Genomic DNA, 24,865 nt, shown 5'->3' with positions numbered 1-24,865 from the left:
ATAAATATCTGAATAAGTGCAATCAGTCTTTGCCAATATAGACTCTTGTTCTTTGTCTCCTTCTTTTGGAAATGCAGCAAAATAATTTGCAAGGATAACAGCCTGCTATAGATCCAGGGGTACCCAGGGCAAATTAATCACTTGCCTCAAATCTCCCCCTAACTGGTCTTCAGACTGGGCCCCCTTAGCTCATAACAAGGTTACAGATATATAGAAACATTGGGGTAACAGTCACCCTGCTATAGTTCCAGGGGTACCCAGGGCACAAATAATCACTCACCCCAAATCTCCCCCTAACTGGCCTTCAGACTGGGCCCCCTTAGCTCATAACAAGGTTACAGATATATAGAAACATTGGGGTAACAGTCACCCTGCTATAGTTCCAGGGGTACCCAGGGCACAAATAATCACTCACCCCAAATCTCCCCCTAACTGACCTTCAGACTGGGCCCCCTTAGCCCATAACAAGGTTACGGATATATAGAAACATTGGGGTAACAGTCACCCTGCTATAGTTTCAGGGGTACCCAGGGCAAATTAATCACTAGCCTCAAATCTCCCCCTAACTGGTCTTCATACTGGGCCCCCTTTGCTCATAACAAGGTTACAGTTATATAGAAACATTGGGGTAACAGTCACCCTGCTATAGTTCCAGGGGTACCCAGGGCACAAATAAGCACTCACCCCAAATCTCCCCCCTAACTGGCTTTTAGGCTGAGCCCCCTTAGCTCATAACAAGGTTACAGATATATAGAAACATTGGGGTAACAATCACCCTGCTATAGTTCCAGGGGTACCCAGGGCACAAATAAGCACTCACCCCAAATCTCCCCCTAACTGACCTTCAAACTGAGCCCCCTTAGCCCATAACAAGGTTACAGATATATAGAAACATTGGGGTAACAATCACCCTGCTATAGTTCCAGGGGCACCCAGGGCACAAATAAGCACTCACCCCAAATCTCCCCTTAACTGACCTTCAAACTGCGCCCCCTTAGCTCATAACAAGGTTACAGATATATAGAAACATTGGGGTAACAGTAATCCTGCTATAGTTCCAGGGGTACCCAGGGTACAAATAAGCACTCACCCCAAATCTCCCCAAAACTGACCTTCAGACTGGGCCCCCTTAGCTCATAACAAGGTTACAGATATATAGAAACATTGGGGTAACAGTCACCCTGTTATAGTTCCAGGGGTACGCTGGGCACAAATAAGCCCTCACCCCAAATCTCCCCCTAACTGGCCTTCAGGCTGGGCCCCCTTAGCTCATAACAAGGTTACAGATATATAGAAACATTGGGGTAACAGTCACCCTCCTATAGTTCTAGGGGTACAATATTACAAACAATCATTTCGGTTCTGGCTGGACTCTCCTGGTTCCCTTTATATGATATTAATAGAGTGAGACTGAAGACTGTGCACAGATACTGTGGTTAATGATTGCTGGTGAATATGGCAGAGAGCTATGGACTCTACCCTTATCTTATCTAACAGTAACTGGAGTGGAAGGAACACAAATACTTCGCTTCAGTCACTGTACAGAAACCAACCGGGAATAGTCCCAACTTGCCAAGCCTGTAACAGGAATAATGTTTTGTGCTGTGATTCTGGTTTAATCTACATTTCTACATGGAATGTCTTTGCTGAGCTCGTGGCTGACTCATCTTACCTGGATTTGCCTGAAACCATGAAATATCAGGTTAGTACAATATTTTGTCCTCAAGCTGGACCAGCATCACCTTTATGAAGGTCAGAGAAAAGTGTCACTTTCTATTCATTTGTAAGATTAAGTGCAATAAAAATGTGTTTCCAATCAATACTATGACCTTCCTTTCTACTATGATGTAAACATGCAATATTTCTTTCCATCTGGTCAAAACGGTATAATCTAACATTTCTGAACCTGGTGAATTTCCCTTTCAATGCTTTCGAACGCTTGGACAGAAATATCAAGAAGGGGGATATGTAGTTGTTAGTATCTGTGTCACTGGGTATTTTTTCCTATTACTTTTATGCACTTGGCTTCAGGGAAAGTCTTATTGCTTCAGCCCAGCATAAGACTCCATTGTTCTCACTGATTGATCGGTCAAAACTTTCCTAATCATCATAAAAAGCCTTTTTGCAATGTAAAGGGAAGTATAGGTTGTCCCCAAAGGGACACAGGCTGATGACACTCGTCAATAGAGTAGGTATGATTCAGCCTCCAATTTCTTCACTTTATTGCTGTAAGATTCAGTAGGTTTCTGTGTTACACCCCATGTGCATAATTCAAGGAAAAATATAGAATCAATACAGCTCCAGACAGTAATTTTCAACTGCAATGTGTTTTATTCAGCAGTGCAGGCACACTATATGTTTCGGGCAGAGCCCTTTATCAAGTGTAAGCACATACAAAGCATTGTGGGATTAAATACCTTCCTGAGACCAGACCAACCACCTCCCCCTCTTAAAGTGACAGTGTGGAAAATACAGTGTTACCCAAAATTCAGAAAATTCAGTTACTTTCACTGTGAGTTCATTATTTCATAGTGTCCAAATGTCCAATTGTCCAAAGTCAAGGAGACTGCTTCTTTCAGCCTGTCCTTGTAGGAAAAACTAAAAATATCCAATAAAGCACAAAATGGAGATCCAAACCTTGACAAAATTGGTACTGCTATTAAATTAGCCTACCTAGGGATGTACAAAGCATGTAGTGAGTAGTACTATATCTGCTTAAACAGCCAGCATTAATAACAATAACTCCTGTACTTTTAACTATCAATTTATTAGTTCCTACTCACGGCAGGAGTTCCTAGCTGGCCACTAGAACCTATGAGAAAAATAAATATCAGTTAGTATATTCTTATACTTATTAACAATAGGTCAATTGCATATTTTTCATAAGAAACATTTAAGGCTATTGTAATCATTCATTCCTTTTGGTTGACTGCATTCTAATTTGTTTATCCAGTATGCTTCTTTTTGGAGTAGTAATTTCTCCCAGTCGCCACCTCTCTGTGGTCTTTTTACCACCTCTAGTACCTTCCACTTTAGTTGACTCACATTCTGCTTTTCTTCAGAGAAATGTCTGTGGTATCAGTATAGGTGCCAGGTTCAAAGTTTCGTATTGAACCCTTATGTTCTTTAATACTGCCCTAATTGTTTTTCCTACATATAATTTACCACAAGGACACGTCAATCAATATACCACATATGTACTCATACATGTGGCAATTGCTCTCAGTTTAATTTCTGTTCCTTTTGTGGGATGGTGTATGTTAGGGCCCTTAATTATCGAGGTACAGCAGTTACAGTTATAACACGGAAAAGTACCAATTTTATCTCTGCATTGGGGGTCTTGTTCCTTTTGCCTTGGTTCAGTGGGACTAATTAAGTCTCTCAAGGTAGGTCCCCTTCTATATGCAAATTGTGGAAATTCTGTAAATAGATGGCCATAGTCCTTGTCCATCTGCAGTAGGGGCCAGAATTGTTTTATGACTTTCTCTATTTCTTTACTTTGATTGTCATATTTGCTAACAAACGTTAGTGCAGAGTTTTTATGCCCTCTAGGTTTCTGAGCGAGTAAGCTCTTGTTTTCTAATTTTTGGCTAGAGTACCCTCTTGCTTTGAACCGGTCTGTGAGGTCTAAGGCCGCTTTTTCAAATAGCAAATCGGATGATGCGATTTTCTTTGCCCTTAAGTACTGGCCCTTCGGGATAGCCTTTATTATTCTCGGGTTGTGGAAACTCTTGGTACGTAATATGTTATTGCGGTCCATTTCTTTTCTATATAGATTGGTAACCAAATGCCCAGCAATGATTTTTACATTTACATCCTTGATAAAGGGCTCTGCCCGAAACATGTAGTGTGCCTGCACTGCTGAATAAAACACATTGCAGTTGAAAATTACTGTCTGGTGCTGTATTGATTCTATATTTTTCCTTGACAGGCTGATGACACTGTAGGCATAGCCTGCAAAATATGAATGGAACTATTCCTGCATTGCATCAGCTGAAAAAAAACATGTGCTTTTTTATAGCAGTGATCCCCAACCAGTGGCTCAGGAGCAACAAGTTCCTCACCATTCCCTTGTATGTTGCTCCCAGTGGCCTCAAAGCAGGTGCTTATTTTTGAATTCCTACTTTGAAGGCAAGTTTTGGTTACATAAAAACCAGATGTACTGCCAAACAGAGTCTCCTGTAGGCTGCCAGTCCACATAGGGGCTACCAAAAAGCCAATAACAGCCCATATTTGGCACCCCCAGTAGCTTGTGTTGCTGCCCAACTTTGTTTACATTTGAAACCTCTTTACTTAATTTTTCAGGATTCATTGAGATCTGGCATAGTGCCGAGAGACTGGCGAATTGCTAATGTGGTGCCTCTATTCAAAAAAGGATCCCGCTCTCAGCCTCAAAACTATAGGCCAGTTAGTCTGACGTCAGTATTAGGAAAGCTTTTCGAAGGGTTAATAAAGGATAAGATACTGGACATGTGCCAGCATGGTTTTATGCGTAATAGATCTTGCCAGACTAACTTAATTTCCTTTTACGAGAATGTAAGTAGAGACCTCGATTCTGGGATGGCAGTGGATGTGATTTACTTAGACTTTGCTAAAGCATTTGATACAGTGCCACACAAAAGGTTACTGGTTAAATTAAGGAATGTTGGCCTGGAACATAGTATTTGTACCTGGATAGAGAACTGGCTAAAAGATAGACTACAAAGAGTGGTGGTAAATGGAACATTTTCTAATTGGACCAGTGTTGTTAGTGGAGTACCGCAGGGCTCTGTACTAGGTCCCTTGCTTTTCAACTTGTTTATTAATGACCTGGAGGTGGGCATTGAAAGTACTGTTTCTATTTTTGCAGATGATACTAAATTGTGCAGAACTATAGGTTCCATGCAGGATGCTGCCACTTTGCAAAGTGATCTGTCTAAACTGGAAAACTGGGCAGCAAACTGGAAAATGAGGTTCAATGTTGATAAATGCAGGTTATGCACTTTGGCAAAAATAATATAAATGCAAGTTATACACTAAATGGCAGTGTGTTGGGAGTTTCCTTAAATGAAAAGGATCTAGGGGTCTTTGTAGATAACACGTTGTCTAATTCTGGGCAGTGCCATTCTGTGGCTACTAAAGCAAATAAAGTTCTGTCTTGTATAAAAAAGGGCATTAACTCAAGGGATGAAAACATAATTATGCCTCTTTATAGGTCCCTGGTGAGGCCTCATCTGGAGTATGCAGTTCAGTTTTGGACTCCAGTCCTTAAGAGGGATATAAATGAGCTGGAGAGAGTGCAGAGACTAAGTGCAACTAAATTGGTTAAAGGGATGGAAGACTTAAATTATGAGGGTAGACTGTCAAGGTTGGGGTTGTTTTCTCTGGAAAAAAGGCGCTTGCGAGGGGACATGATTAGACTTTACAAGTACATTAGAGGACATTATAGACAAATAGCAGGGGACCTTTTTACCCATAAAATGGATCACCGTACCAGAGGCTCCCCCTTTAGACTAGAAGAAAAGAACTTTCATTTGAAGCAACGTAGGGGGTTCTTCACAGTCAGGACAGTGAGGTTGTGGAATGCACTGCCGGGTGATGTTGTGATGCTGATTCAGTTAATGCCTTTAAGAATGGCTTGGATGATTTTTTGGACAGACATAATATCAAAGGCTATTGTGATACTAAACTCTATAGTTAGTATATGTATGGGTATATAGAATTTTAATTAAAAGTAGGGAGGGGTGTGTGTATGGATGCTGGGTTTTCATTTGGAGGGGTTGAACTTGATGGACTTTGTCTGTTTTCAACCCAATTTAACTATGTAACTATGTAATGTGGCCCATGGGCTCATGGTACCACATAGACACCTTCTGGAACATAAGGATATGGCCAAGTGTGAGTAAGAGATGACTTACTGAGTCCAGCCGGGCAACGCCACCACCCTACAACCAACATAAGTATTAACATACTGTGGGCCTGTTTGGGATGTAAGCAATTCCAACATCTAGAACTTGCATCTCTTATGCTATCAGACACTTGTCAAGCAAAATGATGGTGCCCAACCCTTTACCCAAGATCAATTCAGCAAGGCCACTACTGGTTTGTGTAGGTATTGTTTAATCAAATAGACTATTTTCTGTTCCTTTGGGCCAAAAGATAGGATCACGGTGTTGTCTATTGAGAATACACCACTTGAGGTGCCATGCATAACCAGAAGCTAGGGCAAAATGGTCAAAATTAGGCAAACTTCTAAACCAGATCTGGATTTTATACGCCTAGGTTTACTTTTTCAACCTCTTGGATATGACTGAAAACTTGTCAAGGAGCCAGAGAAACATGGCACTCTGGGGTATGAAAAGCTCTAATGGTAACAGACTATAATAGGCTGTGCCGTGTGGATGGAGTAATAAGGTCACTGATTCACAGGAAGAGATTTCTCAAGAGACCTGTTGCTGTCAGGAGGTGTGGATGGAATGGGAATTTACTGTATGTGCTGTACAGATGTCATGCTGGATCTTGTTAGAAAAGGCACATTAACAACCGTCTGAACTGCTGCCCCTTCGCTGGTCCCATAAATGAAATTAGCCATGAAAAGCACCAACATTGACCTGCAAGGCCCCGTGTGTTTGTGTCGCACAGGGACCATTCACAATATTTGTTGTAGGTATACTGACTATCTAATCTAATCAGGGAGCTGGGGGTGACTCATTGGAAGTACGCCCATGAGGTCATTCTATGAACAACCATACGGTATACTGGCACAACCCTGCTAAACATATAACATTAGCAGCTCAATCAATGGGGTTCTATGAACTTTAGGCCATTAACTTAACAGCAAAAGGGATGTCTATGGCAGTCACATATTATAGACAGGTGGTGTATCTAAACTTCGGCTGTTAAATTCCAGCTCCCAGCATGCCTTTTTCTACTGCTACGGAACCACAGGTTGGGTAGTGCTTGTAAAAAAAAAAAAATTAAACTTTACTAATTTTTTTAATATATGGATTCCGCAAGTCTGAATTAGAGATGGCGCGAACTGTTCGCCGGCGAACTTGTTCGCGCGAACATCGGGTGTTCGCGCTCGCCGGAAGTTCGCGAACGTCGCGCGACGTTCGCCATTTTGGGTTCGCCATTGTTGGCGCTTTTTTTTGCCCTCTCACCCCAGACCAGCAGGTACATGGCAGCCAATCAGGAAGCTCTCCCCTGGACCACTCCCCTTCCCTATAAAAACCGAAGCCCTGCAGCGTTTTTTCACTCTGCCTGTGTGTGCTGAAGAGATAGTGTAGGGAGAGAGCTGCTGCCTGTTAGTGATTTCAGGGACAGTTGAAAGTTTGCTGGCTAGTAATCGTTTTGATACTGCTCTGTTATTGGAGGGACAGAAGTCTGCAGGGGTTTGAGGGACATTTAAGCTTAGGTAGCTTTGCTGGCTAGTAATCTACCTTCTACTGCAGTGCTCTGTATGTAGCTGCAGTGGGCAGCTGTCCTGCTTCTGATCTCATCTGCTGACTGCTGCAATAACAGTAGTCCTTGTAAGGACTGCTTTTATTTATTTTTTTGTTGTTTTACTACTACTACTACTACTACTATAAGAGCCCAGTGCTATTAGTCTAGCAGTGTTGGGGAGTGGGACTGGTGTGCTAATCTGCTGCTCCTAGTAGTTCAGCAGCACCAACTTTAATTTTTTTTTTTTAATATTCATTTTTTTTTTATTTTACTTTTTTTTATTTTACTACCGCTGTAGTAGTGTATAAGTTGACCTTGTAGGCATTGTTTGCCCAGTTTTTTTGGCCGCAGCCACTGAAGCACAGAGGCCAGAAAAAATATGCCATATAAATGCTGAAAATAGTCATTTTTTGCCATACGTTGACTCAACGTATATGGCAAAAAATTACTATTTTCAGCATTTATATGGCATATTTTTTCTGGCAACTGTGCTTCAGTGGCTGCGACCAAAAAAACTGGGCAAACAATGCCTACAAGGTCAACGTATGGCAAAAAATGACTATTTTCAGCATTTATATGGCATATTTTTTCTGGCAACTGTGCTTCAGTGGCTGCGTCCAAAAAAACTGGGCAAACAATGTCTACAAGGTCAACGTATGGCGAAAAATTACTATTTTCAGCATTTATATGGCATATTTTTTCTGGCAACTGTGCTTCAGTGGCTGCGTCCAAAAAAACTGGGCAAACAATGCCTACAAGGTCAACGTATGGCAGTTGTTTAAAGAGAACAGTAGATTACTAGCCAGCAAAGCTACCTAAGCTAAAATGTCCCTCAAATCCCTGCAGACTTCTGTCCCTCCAATACAGAGCAGTATCAAGCAGATTACTAGCCAGCAAACTTACTATCATCTGTCCCTGAAATCACTAACAGCTCTCCCCCTACACTATCTCTTCCAAGCACACACAGGCAGATTTTTCAGATACATTTTTGCCCTTGATCCCCCTCTGGCATGCCACTGTCCAGGTCGTTGCACCCTTTAAACAACTTTAAAATCATTTTTCTGGCCAGAAATGTCTTTTTTAGATGTTAAAGTTCGCCTTCCCATTGAAGTCTATGGGGTTCGCGAACCGTTCGCGAACCGCTCGCATTTTTGCGCAAGTTCGCGAATATGTTCGCGAACTTTTTTTCCGACGTTCGCTACATCCCTAGTCTGAATATGAAAACAGTTAATATCTGGTAGATGGACATGATTTAGTTCTTTTATTTTGGCAGCTGCATAAGTCTTTAGCTTTAGGATAAATTCTGCAATTTTCAGCTATGTGATATCTTAACTGACATACCTGTAATACAGGGAGACTCGATCATGTATTATTAAAGAAAATGTGCCGCCTTCTGTAAACTATAAGGATATTAGAAGTCATTGAGGGGTTCTGTGACCATATAAAGGCACAAGACTGCAGGCTGAATTATACAGGGAACTCTGAGTATCACTCATGTATTATAAGGGATAATGTACCCCCTACTGTAAATGATAAGGATATTAGAAGTCACTGAGGGGTTGTTCTGTGACCATATAAAGGCACAAGGCTGCAGGCTGAGTTATACAGGGAACTCTGAGTATCACTCGTGTATTATAAGGGATAATGTACCCCCTACTGTAAATGATAAGGATATTAGAAGTCACTGAGGGGTTGTTCTGTGACCATATAAAGGCACAAGGCTGCAGGCTGAGTTATACAGGGAACTCTCAGTATCACTCGTGTATTATAATGGATAATGTACCCCCTACTGTAAATGATAAGGATATTAGAAGTCACTGAGGGGTTGTTCTGTGACCATATAAAGGCACAAGGCTGCAGGCTGAGTTATACCGGGAACTCTGAGTATCACTCATGTATTATAAGGGATAATGTACCACCTACTGTAAATGATAAGGATATTAGAAGTCACTGAGGGGTTGTTCTGTGACCATATAAAGGCACAAGGCTGCAGGCTGAGTTATACAGGGAACTCTGAGTATCACTCATGTATTATAAGGGATAATGTACCCCCTACTGTAAATGATAAGGATATTAGAAGTCAATGAGGGGTTGTTCTGTGACCATATAAAGGGACAAGGCTGCAGGCTGAGTTATACAGGGAACTCTGAGTATCACTCATGTATTATAAGGGATAATGTACCCCCTACTGTAAATGATAAGGATATTAGAAGTCACTGAGGGGTTCTGTGACCATATAAAGGCACAAGGCTGCAGGCTGAGTTATACAGGGAACTCTGAGTATCACTCGTGTATTATAAGGGATAATGTACCCCCTACTGTAAATGATAAGGATATTAGAAGTCACTGAGGGGTTGTTCTGTGACCATATAAAGGCACAAGGCTGCAGGCTGAGTTATACAGGGAACTCTCAGTATCACTCGTGTATTATAAGGGATAATGTACCCCCTACTGTAAATGATAAGGATATTAGAAGTCACTGAGGGGTTGTTCTGTGACCATATAAAGGCACAAGGCTGCAGGCTGAGTTATACCAGGAACTCTGAGTATCACTCATGTATTATAAGGGATAATGTACCCCCTACTGTAAATGATAAGGATATTAGAAGTCACTGAGGGGTTGTTCTGTGACCATATAAAGGCACAAGGCTGCAGGCTGAGTTATACAGGGAACTCTCAGTATCACTCGTGTATTATAAGGGATAATGTACCCCCTACTGTAAATGATAAGGATATTAGAAGTCACTGAGGGGTTATGTGGCCATATAAAGGCACAAGGCTGCAGGCTGAGTTATACAGGGAACTCTGAGTATCACTCATGTATTATAAGGGATAATGTACCCCCTAATGTAAATGATAAGGATATTAGAAGTCACTGAGGGGTTGTTCTGTGACCATATAAAGGCACAAGGCTGCAGGCTGAGTTATACAGGGAACTCTCAGTATCACTCGTGTATTATAAGGGATAATGTACCCCCTACTGTAAATGATAAGGATATTAGAAGTCACTGAGGGGTTCTGTGACCATATAAAGACACAAGGCTGCAGGCTGAGTTATACAGGGAACCCTGAGTATCCCTCATGTATTACAATGAAAGGTAGAACAAGCAAAAATGTGGTTGTCATTAATGCCAAATTATCCCGGACTGCTGCCCAAATGCCTCTGTATGGGCTGTAGAACTCAGAAATAACTTATAATATCCTAGTTTTCGAACAGGCTACTCTCTGGTTTCAGTTGTTAGCATTGTGTAGGGCTTTGGTGTGGTCTGATAATTCAGATTCATCATTCAGCTTCCCCTTTTTAATATGTAGTTGAGATGACGTATCACTGCAAGAATGCTAATGCTTAACCTTATGAATTACTTTATTGGGATAGTAAAAGATTGTGGATACTGCGGCAGGTCACGGGAAGACTGACACCCCTTCTTTCTCCTGCACTTGTGTTTCAGGGATAAGTATTTGACCACCAGTGCATTATATAGATAGTGGCTATAGTAGAGTTATGGTTTCCTAGAGTGGCCTCTGATCCCTGCAGTCGTGATTAAAGGGAACAGAACCCTTGGAATGTATAACTGACTGGTAAGTTTATCAAAAATCAATTGGTGAACAGGGTGCAGAGTGGGTGACATTGGTGGGGGGTGAAATGATGGTGTTTAGGTGTGGGCAAGGGGATGGGCTTCTAGTTCCCTAATAAATATAATTCTCTGTGAGCAAAAGGTCAGTGAAATGTTGAGCTTGATGGGTAGCTCTTTGTTTTTTGTAAATCTCAGCTATATTACTACTCTGTATGATCAGGATCCATGTCTCTGTTGGTGTGTGAATAAATGTGTTACTGGGTGTAAGTGCCCTGCTCTCTTTCTTTCTTTCTTTCTTTCTTTCTTTCTTTCTTTCTTTCTTTCTTTCTTTCTTTCTTTCTTTCTTTCTTTCTTTTTCTTTCATTCTTCATTCCTCTTTTGTCTTTCATTCATTCTTAATTCTTCTTTCATTCTTTCTTTTTCTTTCTTTCTTTCTTTCTTTCTTTCTTTCTTTCTTTCTTTCTTTCTTTCTTTCTTTCTTTCTTTTTCTTTCATTCTTCATTCCTCTTTTGTCTTTCATTCATTCTTAATTCTTCTTTCTTTCATTCTTTCTTTTTCTTTCTTTCTTTCTTTCTTTCTTTCTTTCTTTCTTTCTTTCTTTTTCTTTCATTCTTCATTCCTCTTTTGTCTTTCTTTCTTTCTTTTCTTTTCTTTTTTAGCTTTCATCCTTTATTCCTTTTTCTTTTATTCATTCTTAATTCCTCTTTCTTTCTTTCTTTCTTTCTTTCTTTCTTTCTTTCTTTCTTTCTTTCTCTTTCTTTCTTTCTTTCTTTCTTTCTTTCTTTCTTTCTTTCTTTCTTTCGCCTGATAACCTGTACTACGGTTGTCAGTAAGTTAAGTAATTTGACTGAAAATCTATGAAAGAAAACAAACTTTAAAGCTACCTGTAGTCAACGAGAATATATACATTTTTTTACACAGATTGAAGGTATGGGACCTGGATGTTTCTGGATAAGGGATCTTTCTACAATTTGGATCTCCATACCTTGCCTGCTAAAAAATCATTTAAACATTAATCAAACCCTATATGATTGTTTTACTTTCAATAAGTATTAAATATATCTTAGTTGGGATCAAGTACAAACTACTGTTTTATTATTACAGAGAAAAAGGAAGTTATTTTTAAAAATGTGAATTATTTGATTAAAATGGAGTCTATGGAAGTCTGCCTTCTCATAATTCAGAGATTTCTGGATAAAGGATTTCCACATTACAGATTCCACACCTGTGTTTACTAATAGTCTCCATCCTGCAGCCTTATCTGTTTTACTTCTATTACTTCTATTACACTGTAATACACTAGGAATAAGTCACAGACATTTCAAAATTTGACTGACCATTTTTTTAAAGGTTTCTTCTGGTGATAAAGCTTGAAACGGATGGCTGGAGACAGAATATCCTTTGTGGTTTATGTCCTACTGCTGTGCCTGGTAACAGGTAAAGATTTACCTTACACTCTGCTTGACAACATGTATACAACAAGAATGTTCCCATTCCCAAGGCTGTGATGTGCTTCAAAAGTATTTAACGTTTTATCTAAAAGACCTGTTAGGGTGGCCATGTACACAACAAGTTGAGGGAACAATCTGGTTGTTTTCATTGCTGACCATTGTTGAATGTGGATGAAACTGATGCGTAGACCTTCCTAAATCCCATAAAATCATGGTTGTCATTTCTATCAGAAAATGTGCTCATGGACCTTAACAACAGACCATTAACTAACAATCCTCACCATCTGATGGCTTTATAAGGGTCATCAAATGATTAAGTGGATCAATGCTACTACTTTGCCTCCATGTAAAAGTCAGATAAAATTGAGCCCAAACCATAAACATCATTTCATGTATTACGGTTGTGCAGTTTGGCTCCACAATGACCAAATGACCAAATACTGTGACCATTTATTGAGGCCAGATCTGAACAGAAGCATGAAGAAGATTTCCCCTCGCCCTTTTTCAATTCCTCATCCAAGTGCTAAGATAAAGGCAAATTTATATGTATCTGCATTTGTGGTTAATAAGATGAAGATCAAGATGGAGATATATGACCTGCTAGGTAGATTCTTAGTAAAAGTGTCAGAATTATTTTTTTTCTGATAAAACAGCTATTTTGGATCTGCTTTTATGAATATTTTCTTCTCAATCATTTTTGACAGGCTATGGAGTTTCAGGGACTATCCTACAGGGACCAAGTGATCTCACGTTACTCAGTGGTTCCAATGCCACCTTTCAGTGCACCGTAGCACCATCATGGACATCCCTCACGTGGATTTATCAGAATGTTCAGATTGTCATCATAAGTCCAAGAGAGGTCAAAGTTGACCCAAATCAGAATCTTGTTGTGCAAAACTTCACAAATGCTGTCACAGGAGACTTTACTTCTATAGTTACTTTTATCAATGTCAAGAAAAGTAACAGTGGACTAATACAATGCTACAGTCTATCATCCCTGAGTAAAGAGGCCAATCTATCTGTACAGGGTTGGTATGAGTCTCAAAATTTCTTTTCTTTTTTTTTTACCTTTGGCTAAAGTCAAACTTCACTTTCTTTCCTGCATATGTTTCCTTTTCCATGTTAACCTAAAGTTATGCTTCACCTCCCTAGTCAATTCCCAAACCTAATATACAACCTCTCATCTTATCCTTGTTTTGCCTGCAGAGGTTTTCTCTAGTGATGGGAAGATTGACCTAAAGTCAACTCTTACCTCCCCCAGTTCATACAACACCTGACCCTCCTTGCCATCATCATTTACATACTTACATCTGATCTTTCCATCAATAGCGTCACCAAAGGGTGTGGGGCAAATGCACATATATAAATTAAAGCAGGCAGGCTGCTGGAGGAGGAAGGCCTGAAGATAGGGCAGTGATGACATCACAGGCAGGGATGGTCCATAGGCATAGTCTGGCCCACCCACCGACCAATGACCAGCTTGCACAACACTAGTTTCCTCTACTTTTCAAAGCCTAGAGGCATGCATTGTTTCCCTATTCTTTTATGCCATCATTTAACTGTGGGTTGGTTTAAATAAGTACAAAATTCTGTTTTTATACCATGTACATTTTCCCATGATCTAAGAAAACCACAGGGGAAAAATCTGAATCTTAAATCTTTTTCCAAAGTCGAGTTTTCTGAAGTTAGCTATTTATCAATCAAAAAATTTCAAAAATCTTAGTTAAAAAAGAGAGGTGTATGCACTCTTTTTTTTTATTTTATTTTTATCTTTTTAAAAGTCACATTTTTCAAAATAAATGGAGGAATGAGATATTCATTGTAATCAAGTAGTTTCTGGCCAATAAACACAAGCACATTTTTAAGATTAGAATTTTTTCCATAAATAGGATAGCAACTGAAAAAGAAAATTAAAATAGTCATAGTTTCCCTGAAAAAAAATAGAATAAAAATGAAAAGATCTTTTCAAATGTAAAAAGAATTGGGGAGCAACACAAGCATAAAAAAAGTTCCCGGGGATGCCAAATAAGGACTAACTGGCTGTTTGGCACATAGGGGCTACCAGTTTGGCAGTGAACCTGTTTTTTATGCAACCAAAACTTGCCCCAAGTCAGGAATTAAAAAAATAAGCATCTGGGGCCACTGGGAGCAACATCCAAGGGGTTGAGGAGCAACATGTTACTCATGCACCACTGGTTGGGCCGGGGACCAGCATTGCTTCCAGCCCATGTCTAAAAATGTTTTCTCTTTCTTTTATTTCCTTTTGCTTCCCTGCTCATGACCAAGCTTCCACCTCATTATCTTTCTCATGATCATCCTCACCTTTCCCTTCCTTTACCCTTAGAAATGCTTAATTTTGTTTTTAATGGCTTATGGCATTTTTCCTGTTCTGTCCCATTTCTATACCCATGAGCTGTTGTCCTCCTTTCACACTTATATTTTCTTCTCCCCTTCCCTCCTTTGATACTAGTCACATGGTTCTCTTGCACAATGTATTTTCTCTTTTCCTTTTATTTTAATATGCTGTAACTTTCCCTTGTTACATACACATCACAACTCTTCCTTCTCTTCTTTCTTCTAACCTTTTCTATGCCCTTCATTCATATGTATTACACAACTCTTAATGCTAGTTTTCTATATTTCCCTACCCAATTTTCTCATTTGTCTCACTTCTATCCCTCAGGGTGTTTTTTTCCCTCTCTGTGTTATGATTCTCCTAATTTTGGCTTATTCTCATTCCCAATTTATCATATTTTTAATTGTATCTCCCATTACCCTGCTCTTCTTCTCAGTCTCAAATTTTGCCCAATTTCATTTTTCTCTCATCAAATACTACAGTTTCTGTTTGTGTCAATACACAACAGGAAACCCTCAAAACACTTTTTGGTGTTTTTTGGGAGTTTAGATGAGGATAAATATTTATCTGTATGCAAGTAACAGGGTTGATCTGTTTTCTCCCATAGTTAATGGATCCTTGGACATAGCCAAAAGAAGTCTCACGGTCATCACAAATTCCACTGTAGATATTTCATGTAGAGCTGCAGGATGGTTCCCCATTCCGAAAATAACATGGACACTAAACCATACAGTAGTAAATTCTTCAGAATATACAACCACATCTACAGCGACACAAGGCGACCTTTACAATGTCAACAGTACTTTAAAACTAACTCTCCTCGGCAACACCAGCGTGACGTGCATTGCCAGGATAGAAGCAACAGAACAAAGTTCCACTGTGAATATTACAGCGACTGTTGCAGGTAAGGACTTAAACTTTTTTTGTTGCATAAAATTTGTTGTTTGTTATCAAAACTATCTTTATTCTACAATTTCTACATCAGGGATCTTCAACAACATGGGGCAGATTTATCAAGGGTCGAATTGAATTTTTTTATGTCAAAACTGTCAAATTTGACTAGAAAGTTATAAAAATTCAATTTGCGTTTTTTAAAAAAAATTCAAATTTGATTCTCGAGATTTATCATACTCTGGCCCTTTAAGAACTCGAATTCAACTAATCGCCACCTAAAACCTGCCGAATTGCTGTTTAAATCAATGGAGTTGTTTGCAACCTTATTGACATTCGAGTTATTTTCAGAGAACAAACTCGAATTGAATTTGATCGAATTTGATTCGAATTAGATTAGAATATTTAGGTTGTTTCAATATGTCAGAGTTGAAAAAAAATCGATTTTAATAATAAATTGAGATTGGTCGAATTTTAAATTTATAGGAGTTTAAAAAAACTTGAATTCGAAATTCGACCTTTGATAAATATACCTCCTGTGTTGTGAAATGTTAATAACAGTTAGGGGTTATTTACTAAGCTCCATATACCCAAAATTTCCTGAAATCTGAAATATTTGTGATTTTTTTTAATAAAATCGGACTTTTAAAAAAATCACAAATTTTTCGGAATTTATTAAACCCAGAGGGCTAAAAAACCCGAATATAAAAACACAGCATCTCAAACCTGTCGAGGTTGCATAAAAGTCAATGGGAACAGACCCATTGATTTTTGGTTGTGTCGGGGGTTTCGGGCAATTTCACTATCTTTTCGGAGCTTTTGGTGAAAACTCTGAAAAATTCGGAGATTTCGGGGAAAATTCATGAAAAAATAATGAAAATCTGAGCTTTTCCCGTAAAGCAAATTTTCGGGGAAATGTAATAATAAATAAGCGTTAAAAACCCGAGCGGGTTAGATCGGAGTTTGTAGCAGCCGATTTTGAGATAAATTTGGACCTTGATAAATAACCCCCTTAACGTGGATAAAGGGGGCATTCTCCGACTAGATCAACACTGTTAAGTCTGTACCTTAGGGGTGTGTCCTTGCGTTACTATCTTGAAGGTGGCATCAGAATTTCTGTCTCTGTGCTTTCCGACCATACAAAATAGTTTTTACTCTACAGCTATGTTCCAGAAGCTTTTTGTTAGGTATCCTAAAATATATCTGCATATCATGCAATTCATCTAGACGAGGTGTCTTGGGTTGATTCTAATCAGGGTCTATCTAGCAGAGATTGAAGGTTCTTCCTGCAATTGAGTGAATTTTCCTGGGTGTTCGGGTTTCTTTCACATTTGAAAAAATTGACCCATACTTGTGTGTCCATGGCTAGGAAATTTGATTGGGATTTCAGATGGGCCCGGGCAATCATTTATTCCATTTAAACCCAAATGTAATGTTTTCCTACAGTTTTCCCCTAGTTTTCCATAAAAGTTGCAGAAAATTGTAATTATAGATGCAAGAAAATTAATAAATAGGAATTCTACTGATCCAAAACTTCATTATAAATGCAAAATAATTGACCAATAAGAAAGCTGATTCACAGCTCTATGTCAGGCATCTTGTTGTTTTCATACATATAAAGATAATTATATAATTTATTCTTAATTAAATGACACTGGAATCAAACATGCGGATAAAGGACAGACTTGTCCAATGCTGGGAAACTGGGCTTAAAGCTTCCAACTCCAGGAACAAAGAACATGGAGCCAAATTTACACAGATCAGCTGGGAATTTTCATTGGAGGATTTTTTGCATTTTATTTTATTTTTTTATTATTATTGTGCATTGTTGCTCTTAGAATACCCTGATGTTACAAAATTACAACTCCCAGCATGCCTCAACCTATATTATAGTAAAGTTTGGTTGAGAAGTGCAGTGCAGCAGGGTTTACTACCCCTTTAACATATGCTTTATTTATATTTTAAATATAGCTAATTTATCTGACCCTAAAAATATGCAAATGCAAATACCACCCCCATATAAACAATCTTTTTTAATTTGTCTTTTATTCCGGTCCATAAGGTTCCAGAACATTTGATAATACGGCCATCATCATTGCTGCTACTGTTTCAGTGGGTTGCTTTCTGCTCATCGTGCTCATCATCATCGTGGTTCTAGTCTGTTGCCGTAAAGAGAAGCAGAGAGGTAATCGTTTTTTTCTTTTTTGCAATTATTCAAAATCCAGCGGCAGTGTAGACAGATTGAGGTTTTCATTGGCTCGATCCGATACATGTATTATTTTAGGAAAGCTATTAGCCGAAATGGAATTGCGGTTTTCATGCAAAATTCATAATGCCAAAGTCTTATTAGAGAGCAGGAACTGAGAAGGTTCTCAAAGAACAAGAACAAGTCATAGCTAATTAAACAAGGTCATTGCTGGAAGTAAAATATTGTGTGTGCGCTGCAAATTGCGCATGATATAACATCCGAATGAGATCATATTAGGAATTTTATTAGTTATTTATATGTGCTTTAAATTATAGACAGGTCAGTTCCAAAATTGTAAAATATGGTCAGAAGAACACTGGATCCCACTGGATAAAGCAAGAAGGTTGTACAAGTTTGGGATCAATAATTCGGAAACCCATTAAATCAAATCCCAACTAATTAGCATGTTTACTAAGATTGGTGATAAATATCTGGAGAGGTTTCTCGAGATGTTGCCCATAGCAACCAATCAGATCTTTGCTTTTGTTTTCTAACTTATAGATGACTGTTTAATTCTAATTGATGATTGGTTGCCATGGGCAACATCTCCATATATTTATGTTCAATGTTAGTAAACATGCCTCCAAGATATCATTAATTCTTATTGGAGGCAAAACAATTCTATTGGGTTTATTTAATATTTAATCTTTTAGTAGATTTATGGGGATCCAAATTAAGGAAAGACCCAAGCATTCTGGATAACAGATCCTATACCTGCAGTTCAACATGTTAAGATTCACACATTTACTTTGGATGAAAATCGGCCTCTAGATGCAGAGCACAATAATGACTGTCAAAGACAGCCATGCCCTTATTGCCTGTCATAGGGTGGTGGTTATAAAGGGCTCAGTTGTGGCCTAAAGTTAGGGTATAGGAAGTGGGAAGGAGGTGGGACACCCACATTTCTTTCTTTGCTTAAAGGGATTATTTTTATGGTGTAGTTTTTATTTCTAAATGACACTGTTTACACAGCAAAGAATTCACTCTACAATCTAAAATTTAATTACTGAACCAGCAAGTATTTTTTTAGTTTAGTGTAGGTGCATCTCAGGTTATTTTGCCTGGTCATGTGATTTCAGAAAGAGCCAGCACTTTAGGATGGAACTGCTTTCTGGCAGGCTGTTGTTTCTCCTACTCAATGTAACTGAATGTGTCCCAGTGGGACCTGGATTTTACTATTGAGTGCTGTTCTTAGATCTACCAGGCAGCTGTTATCTGGTGACCTTCCCAGTGTTTTGCTGGTGGGCTGCTGGAGGGGGAGGGGTGATATCACTCCAACTTGCATTACAGCAGTAAAGAGTGACTGGAGTTTATCAGAGCACACGTCACATGACTGGGGGTAGCTTGAAAACTGACAATATGTCTAGCCGCATGTCAGATTTCAAAATTAAATATAAAAAAATCTGCTTGTTCTTTTGAAAAACAGATTTCAGTGCAGAATTCTGCTAGAGCAGCACTATTAACTAACTATTTTGAAAAAAAACAAGGCAGTATCCCTTTAATGTTGAATTCAGGCTAGGCTTTGTTCAAGTTGTGAATGCAAAGTTTTCAGCTCTAGTGTGGAGTGCAGAGACTAGCTCGAATGTTCGCCCTTCCTTGCATGTAGTAAATGGCCTCCATAATGTTCAGCGCTGTGGCATGCATTGAATTTGGATCTGCTTGTAGGTGAGCTCAGCATACTGCCACCTTCCAAGGTCCACTCTCATTTTTCTTGAATTAGAAGCACCATGGGTCACTTGTTTCCTGTAATTACACCATTTAACAATAATAATGGGAACTAGTAGTGCTTCCTAATTATTAACTGAATTGCAAAAATGTACATTAGGTCATGCCAATCCATGACGAACATAGTCCCTCTTTCACTCTGAAATGGGCACCTGCTAACCTACTAGTATCCCAGTTCCCTCAGTTCCATGAAAATCCCAGTAATGTACATGTAACATTCAGCTACCCAGATGTCTGCTATTTACTCCTATTCTACTGGGAGTAGGTATCTTGTCTTTTCTAGGAGGGTTCCTTCTGTCTTATAAAACTGATCCACCTCTATAAAAGACTTACATTTACAGACATTCCAGGCAACATGGGTGGCTATTTGTTTCCTCTATAGAAGTACCACTCAAGGCTGCACTCTCACCTTACTACATGCCAGAAATGTCCCTGCTTATAGGGAGAAGTATATGGTTCCTGGGCTGGAATATACACTTTCCTGGTAGAGGAATAACTAGCTACATAGGTCTCTGTCTGATATTCTTGGGTATACATTTATTTGAGGAGAAAGCTCTAACACCTTAAAAATATCTCTTAAAATAAATTGTCTTAATGTTATGCTTTCCTGATGTTTTTGTTTCTTTTTAGAAATGAGTTACCAGAGCACTGCATGGTAAGTGTGGTACTTACTTATATGTGCCAATAGGAATGATTTGGAGTATGGGGATTTCATGATAAAGTATTGGGCTTTTGAAAATGGATTGGTAAAACATAATTATAGACTCAAGAATTAGAGGTGACTAAAACCAAATTGCAGGTCCCAGAGAATTCATCAATGAGAATGCTGCTACTAACAATATGTCAGCCATCTTGATGTTACATATCATGGGTCTTTTCTCAAGGTTTAAATTTAAATTTTTGCCATGATTGCACAAAATCTCACAAATTCGATTTATAACAAAAACAAAAACTCTATTGTTTTGGTATTTATTAAACTTCAATGTAAAACTTCTGCATCTTAAAGCTTGCGAGTTCATGTAGAAGTCAACGGGAGTTCCCCATGGCAAAATTCAAGCCATTTTTTTAGTTTTTTTTAAGCTTGTAACCTCACAAATTTAAGGTACTCAAGTTTTTTTTCCACAATTCTATTCAACAGTTTTTTATATTCTGATTTTTTAATAAATAAGCAAACATTACATTTTTTTTTAAATTGTGTGTTTGTTTGAAGTAGAAAAAAACCTTATTATTGTGCAATATTTGGCCTTGATATATTACACTGTAATTATGTATGGGGAGGGTAAATATACTTAATAATGTTCAAAAAAAAACTTCAAGGGACAAAGAGCCAGAATAGGGGGATTCTCATTGGAGGATTATTTTGCATTATAATGGGGCTGGGGAAGTTTTAGGGGTTATTTACTAAAACTCAAATTTATCTAATATTTTTATTAAACCAAGCTAAACCAACTTCCATCCATGATTTTATCTTATTTATCAATAAAATAACTAAGTCAGGTCGAGAAAAGACTCATGAAAATGAAGTGAAAACTCGAATCATACGGATTTGATGCCCGAATCACTCTATTTTTTCAGGTTATCCGAAACCCTGAATTTTTTTGATTAGCAGACAATGCCCAGGGCAGATCACAATATCTTCAAATAGTAAAAGGGGCATCTGCCATTGACTTCTACATGACCTCAGCAGGTTTGAGATAGTGGATTTTTTGATTCAGACTTTTAGCAGCTTCAGGTATAATACATATAATTTGAGTTTTTTCCCCAAAAACCTCGACCAGAAAAAAATCAAGGTTTAGTAATAACCCCCTTAATGTGCAGTATTGTTGTAAGAATACAACCCTGGTTGAGCAGAAGTGTTTAGATTGCCTAAAACAGTATTGAGATTTTCAAGTGATATACCGATAATAAAAAATGTTGTCACCCTAAAGTGATACACATAGTCATTTGTAGTGATGGGTGAATTTATTCGCCAGGCGCGAATCTGCGGGGAATCTGCGGCGAATTTGCGCGATTCGCCACCAGCGAATAAATTTGCGAAACGCTCAAAAAAATTCACCGGCGTCAAAAATACATTTTGTCAAAAACGGGCGCCGGCGTCAAAAACTGGCACCGGCGTCAAAAACGAGACGTTTCACAAAATTTTCGCCATTTCTTTAATTTCATTTGTTCTCATTTGAGGGGATGGACTGTAGTTGTATTATCCAATATATTCTACCAATGTCATATATCTGCTCAAATAATTATTTACAGGGCAGCTTCAGCAAAGACTTCCAGTGACCTGAGCTATAAGCACAATTACAACTATGATCCGGACTTTTCAGAAGTGCAACGTCCTTTACCAAGTGAGTAACTCTGGAAGTGCGGGTCATGGGTTGCTGTAAGAATATGACCATGTGGTTTCCATTTATTGCATTACAGTTAAATAACGTTAACAGAGATTAAATGTACAAGAAAATAGAGCTCCAGGTTATTGCCACTTCTGAAACTTTTTATGATGGGCGTATGTAACAAATTTTGCTTTGCCAAAAATTTGAGAAACGCCAAAAATTCAACAAAGTTCATTAAAGTCTATGGATGACAATATTTTTTTCTGACACTCAACAAATTGAGCAAAAACCCTCACAATTCCTTATAAAGGCTAGGGCTAGGCGATACTTACGATACTGTTGTTCCCCTTTTCTTTTGAGCTGCAGACGGATGTCAGTGCAAAATGCAAAATGTTGCATTTTGGCACCGAAATCCGCCATGTCTAGCCTTTTGGACGATTCAACCCTGTCCTCCCCATGTATGGGGGCCACCAAATTCTTCCTACCACCATTGCTAATAATCCTCCCCTTAATCTCTTCTTGGCTTTGCTGCCATCCTCCATTATTTATGTTGTGTTCATGTTTTCCTTCTTCATGAAGCTTCTTCATTTGAAATCAGGTCCTAGAGCGCCTTGATAGGTTTAAACCTTTTTTATTTAAAGTGGAACCTTTGTTGACATCTACATTGCCACCATGATTGCAATTGCTGGGTATATACTACCAATGCTTCCTGACTCCTCTCATTTCATTAGTCTTGTTGTGCCCCTGCTCTTGCTGTGTCTTGGTGTTCTTGCTCTACCTTCTATCCCATGCCTCCCCTGTGCTCTGCAACTGATTAGATGTGCTTCTGCTCAGATCCAGCCTTTGTCCTTCCTTGCCTTTGCTTAACCTTAGTCTTCATCTACGTCTGTGCTTTACTTGCAATAACAATCATTGCAACTGTAAAATTGAATGTAAGTGCTCGGAGAGGCCATATGCATAGATTTACCTTAAATCTTGACTTTACTGTGAGTTGCAAGGCACGAAAAATCTATGAATATGGATGCATATACTCAGTGGCCCTTAAAGTATCAACATTAAGTTTTTCAAGGAAGGGGTTGGAACTAAAATTTGAGACCTGAATTTTGGGCGAGGAAAGTGATCTAGTATAGGCGTCACTGGAACATTTCAGTATCTATATGTCATATTGTTCATTTCTGTAAGAGCATGCCATTATCTAGTTATCTGACTCTCTTGTTCTTCACAGGTCTTCCTTCTGTAACAAATAGCACAGTATCTCACCCATATGAAGTTCATTTGGACACAGACTACTCACAGGTAAAGCTGCGTTGACAAATATCATGGACATCCTCCAGATATTGTTGAACCACAGATGCAAGTGCATACATTTTTGAAAAACTACATTTGTCACAAAGATGATAAGGACATTGCCAGGCAACTATAACACCATTTAGGATTCCCCAAATGGTGTTTTGTTTACATTTTATCACATGACATCTCCTTGCTTGGATTTTCTTCTAGAAAGTGTGTCCTGACCAATGCATTGGTCCTACAGACCCTCTCTTTGGATCTCTTTAAATATAGAGTAATGATATTGAGATCTCTAAAACCAACCACATTAATAGTATTAGTATTATTATCATCAGCAATTAGTTTTGCTTAATCTACTGCTAGTTAGAAAATGAATTGCACTGGATTAATTGGGTACCTCAGTACCGTAGCACATCTGTATCACTTCTGTTATTAACAATCCACCACCAAAAGAGTTGAACAGGCAAGTATAGAGCAACTCCAACCAGGTGTATAAAATTATCCTTTTAATAATCTTCCACTCTTTTATATGCCTGGTTGAAGTTCTCTAATTCTCTAATCACCATTTGACAGTTTCTGAAGATGTTGGATTTGTCTGTTTATAAAGTCGAGAAGGTCTTTATTCATTCAGGTCATGATGTAGAGTAGCTAGCATTTAAATCTCCAAAACAACTCATACAAGCTGCTTCTTTAGTTTAACCTAATAACTTCTTCAGTGAATGTCTACAAAGGTTTTCATTGATCCAGGTCATGGTTTATCTATTAGAAGTAAATCAAGAGCAACTGGACTTGCTGAGTAATCATTGAAGACATTTCACTAATCATCTGAACAGCTTCTTGAAGAAGCTCCTCGGATAAGTAGTAAAACATCTTCAGTGATTACTCAGCAAGTTCAGTTGCTCTAGATTTACTTCTAATAGATAAACCATGACCTGGATCAATCTAGAGACCAAGGCAGAACTGTAGTTGGAAGTTACTCAGATTCATAAATGGATGGGAGAGTTGCAGCTTCAGAGCTTTGCAAATCAATGACAATGATTTTCGGGGCAAGTTCCTCCTTTGAACTGAATTTTTTGTTTCTCTGCAGGTTCCGGGACAGAGGTGGAATGACACATTCCTCAAAAAGATAAGACATGTCACACATGTATAGCTGACCTTCCCGTTGATGATGATGTAGATCTCCACTACGTGGGACAAAGAATTGAGGGTCATATATACATATTCATATAAACCAGGGATGAAGATCCAGGTTCTTTGTTCTGGAACATCAACAGAACACCGGTAAACTGTTCAGCATTACCTCAATGAGCCGACAGGAGGATACAGGCAAAATATGGAACCTGATCTATGGGAGTGGGGGGTTCTGCTTTAATCAGTCTCTAACCACTATACCAAACTGGTTAAAATAGATATGGGGTGCATATTACCAAGAAGTACCTTTCTAACTTGATGATGCAATGCAGGACTACTAAACAGAATGCCTATTGAGGACTAAACAGAATTGAATGGTCTGTTGTTTGTAAGAAAATATCTAATTGGTTGCTATAGGCTACTTTTCTTAAAACTAGCATAATGTT

At 38.7% G+C, this 24,865-nt stretch overlaps 1 protein-coding gene across 2 annotated transcripts in view; it reads left to right on the top strand.

Moving 5' to 3' along the window:
• Positions 1-1,522: 1,522 nt before the first annotated feature.
• The window catches only part of LOC495454 (uncharacterized), a 23,375-nt gene continuing 32 nt past the window's right edge, over positions 1,523-24,865 (top strand). Inside the window, 10 exon segments of one of the 2 annotated variants that reach the window (NM_001095107.1) lie at positions 1,549-1,702; positions 12,351-12,437; positions 13,156-13,170; positions 13,252-13,479; positions 15,415-15,711; positions 17,761-17,883; positions 20,302-20,326; positions 21,922-22,013; positions 23,224-23,294; positions 24,376-24,865. The exon segment at positions 24,376-24,865 is cut by the window's right edge and continues 32 nt beyond it. In NM_001095107.1, coding sequence (NP_001088576.1) covers positions 12,380-12,437; positions 13,156-13,170; positions 13,252-13,479; positions 15,415-15,711; positions 17,761-17,883; positions 20,302-20,326; positions 21,922-22,013; positions 23,224-23,294; positions 24,376-24,438 — 972 coding nt within the window. In that variant the 5' untranslated portion in view covers positions 1,549-1,702; positions 12,351-12,379 and the 3' untranslated portion in view covers positions 24,439-24,865. 2 annotated transcript variants of the gene reach the window in all.

This window comes from Xenopus laevis, chromosome 2L (assembly GCF_017654675.1).
Source record: "Xenopus laevis strain J_2021 chromosome 2L, Xenopus_laevis_v10.1, whole genome shotgun sequence".
Lineage (NCBI taxonomy): Eukaryota > Metazoa > Chordata > Amphibia > Anura > Pipidae > Xenopus > Xenopus laevis.
This window is presented reverse-complemented; position numbering and strand designations above follow the sequence as displayed.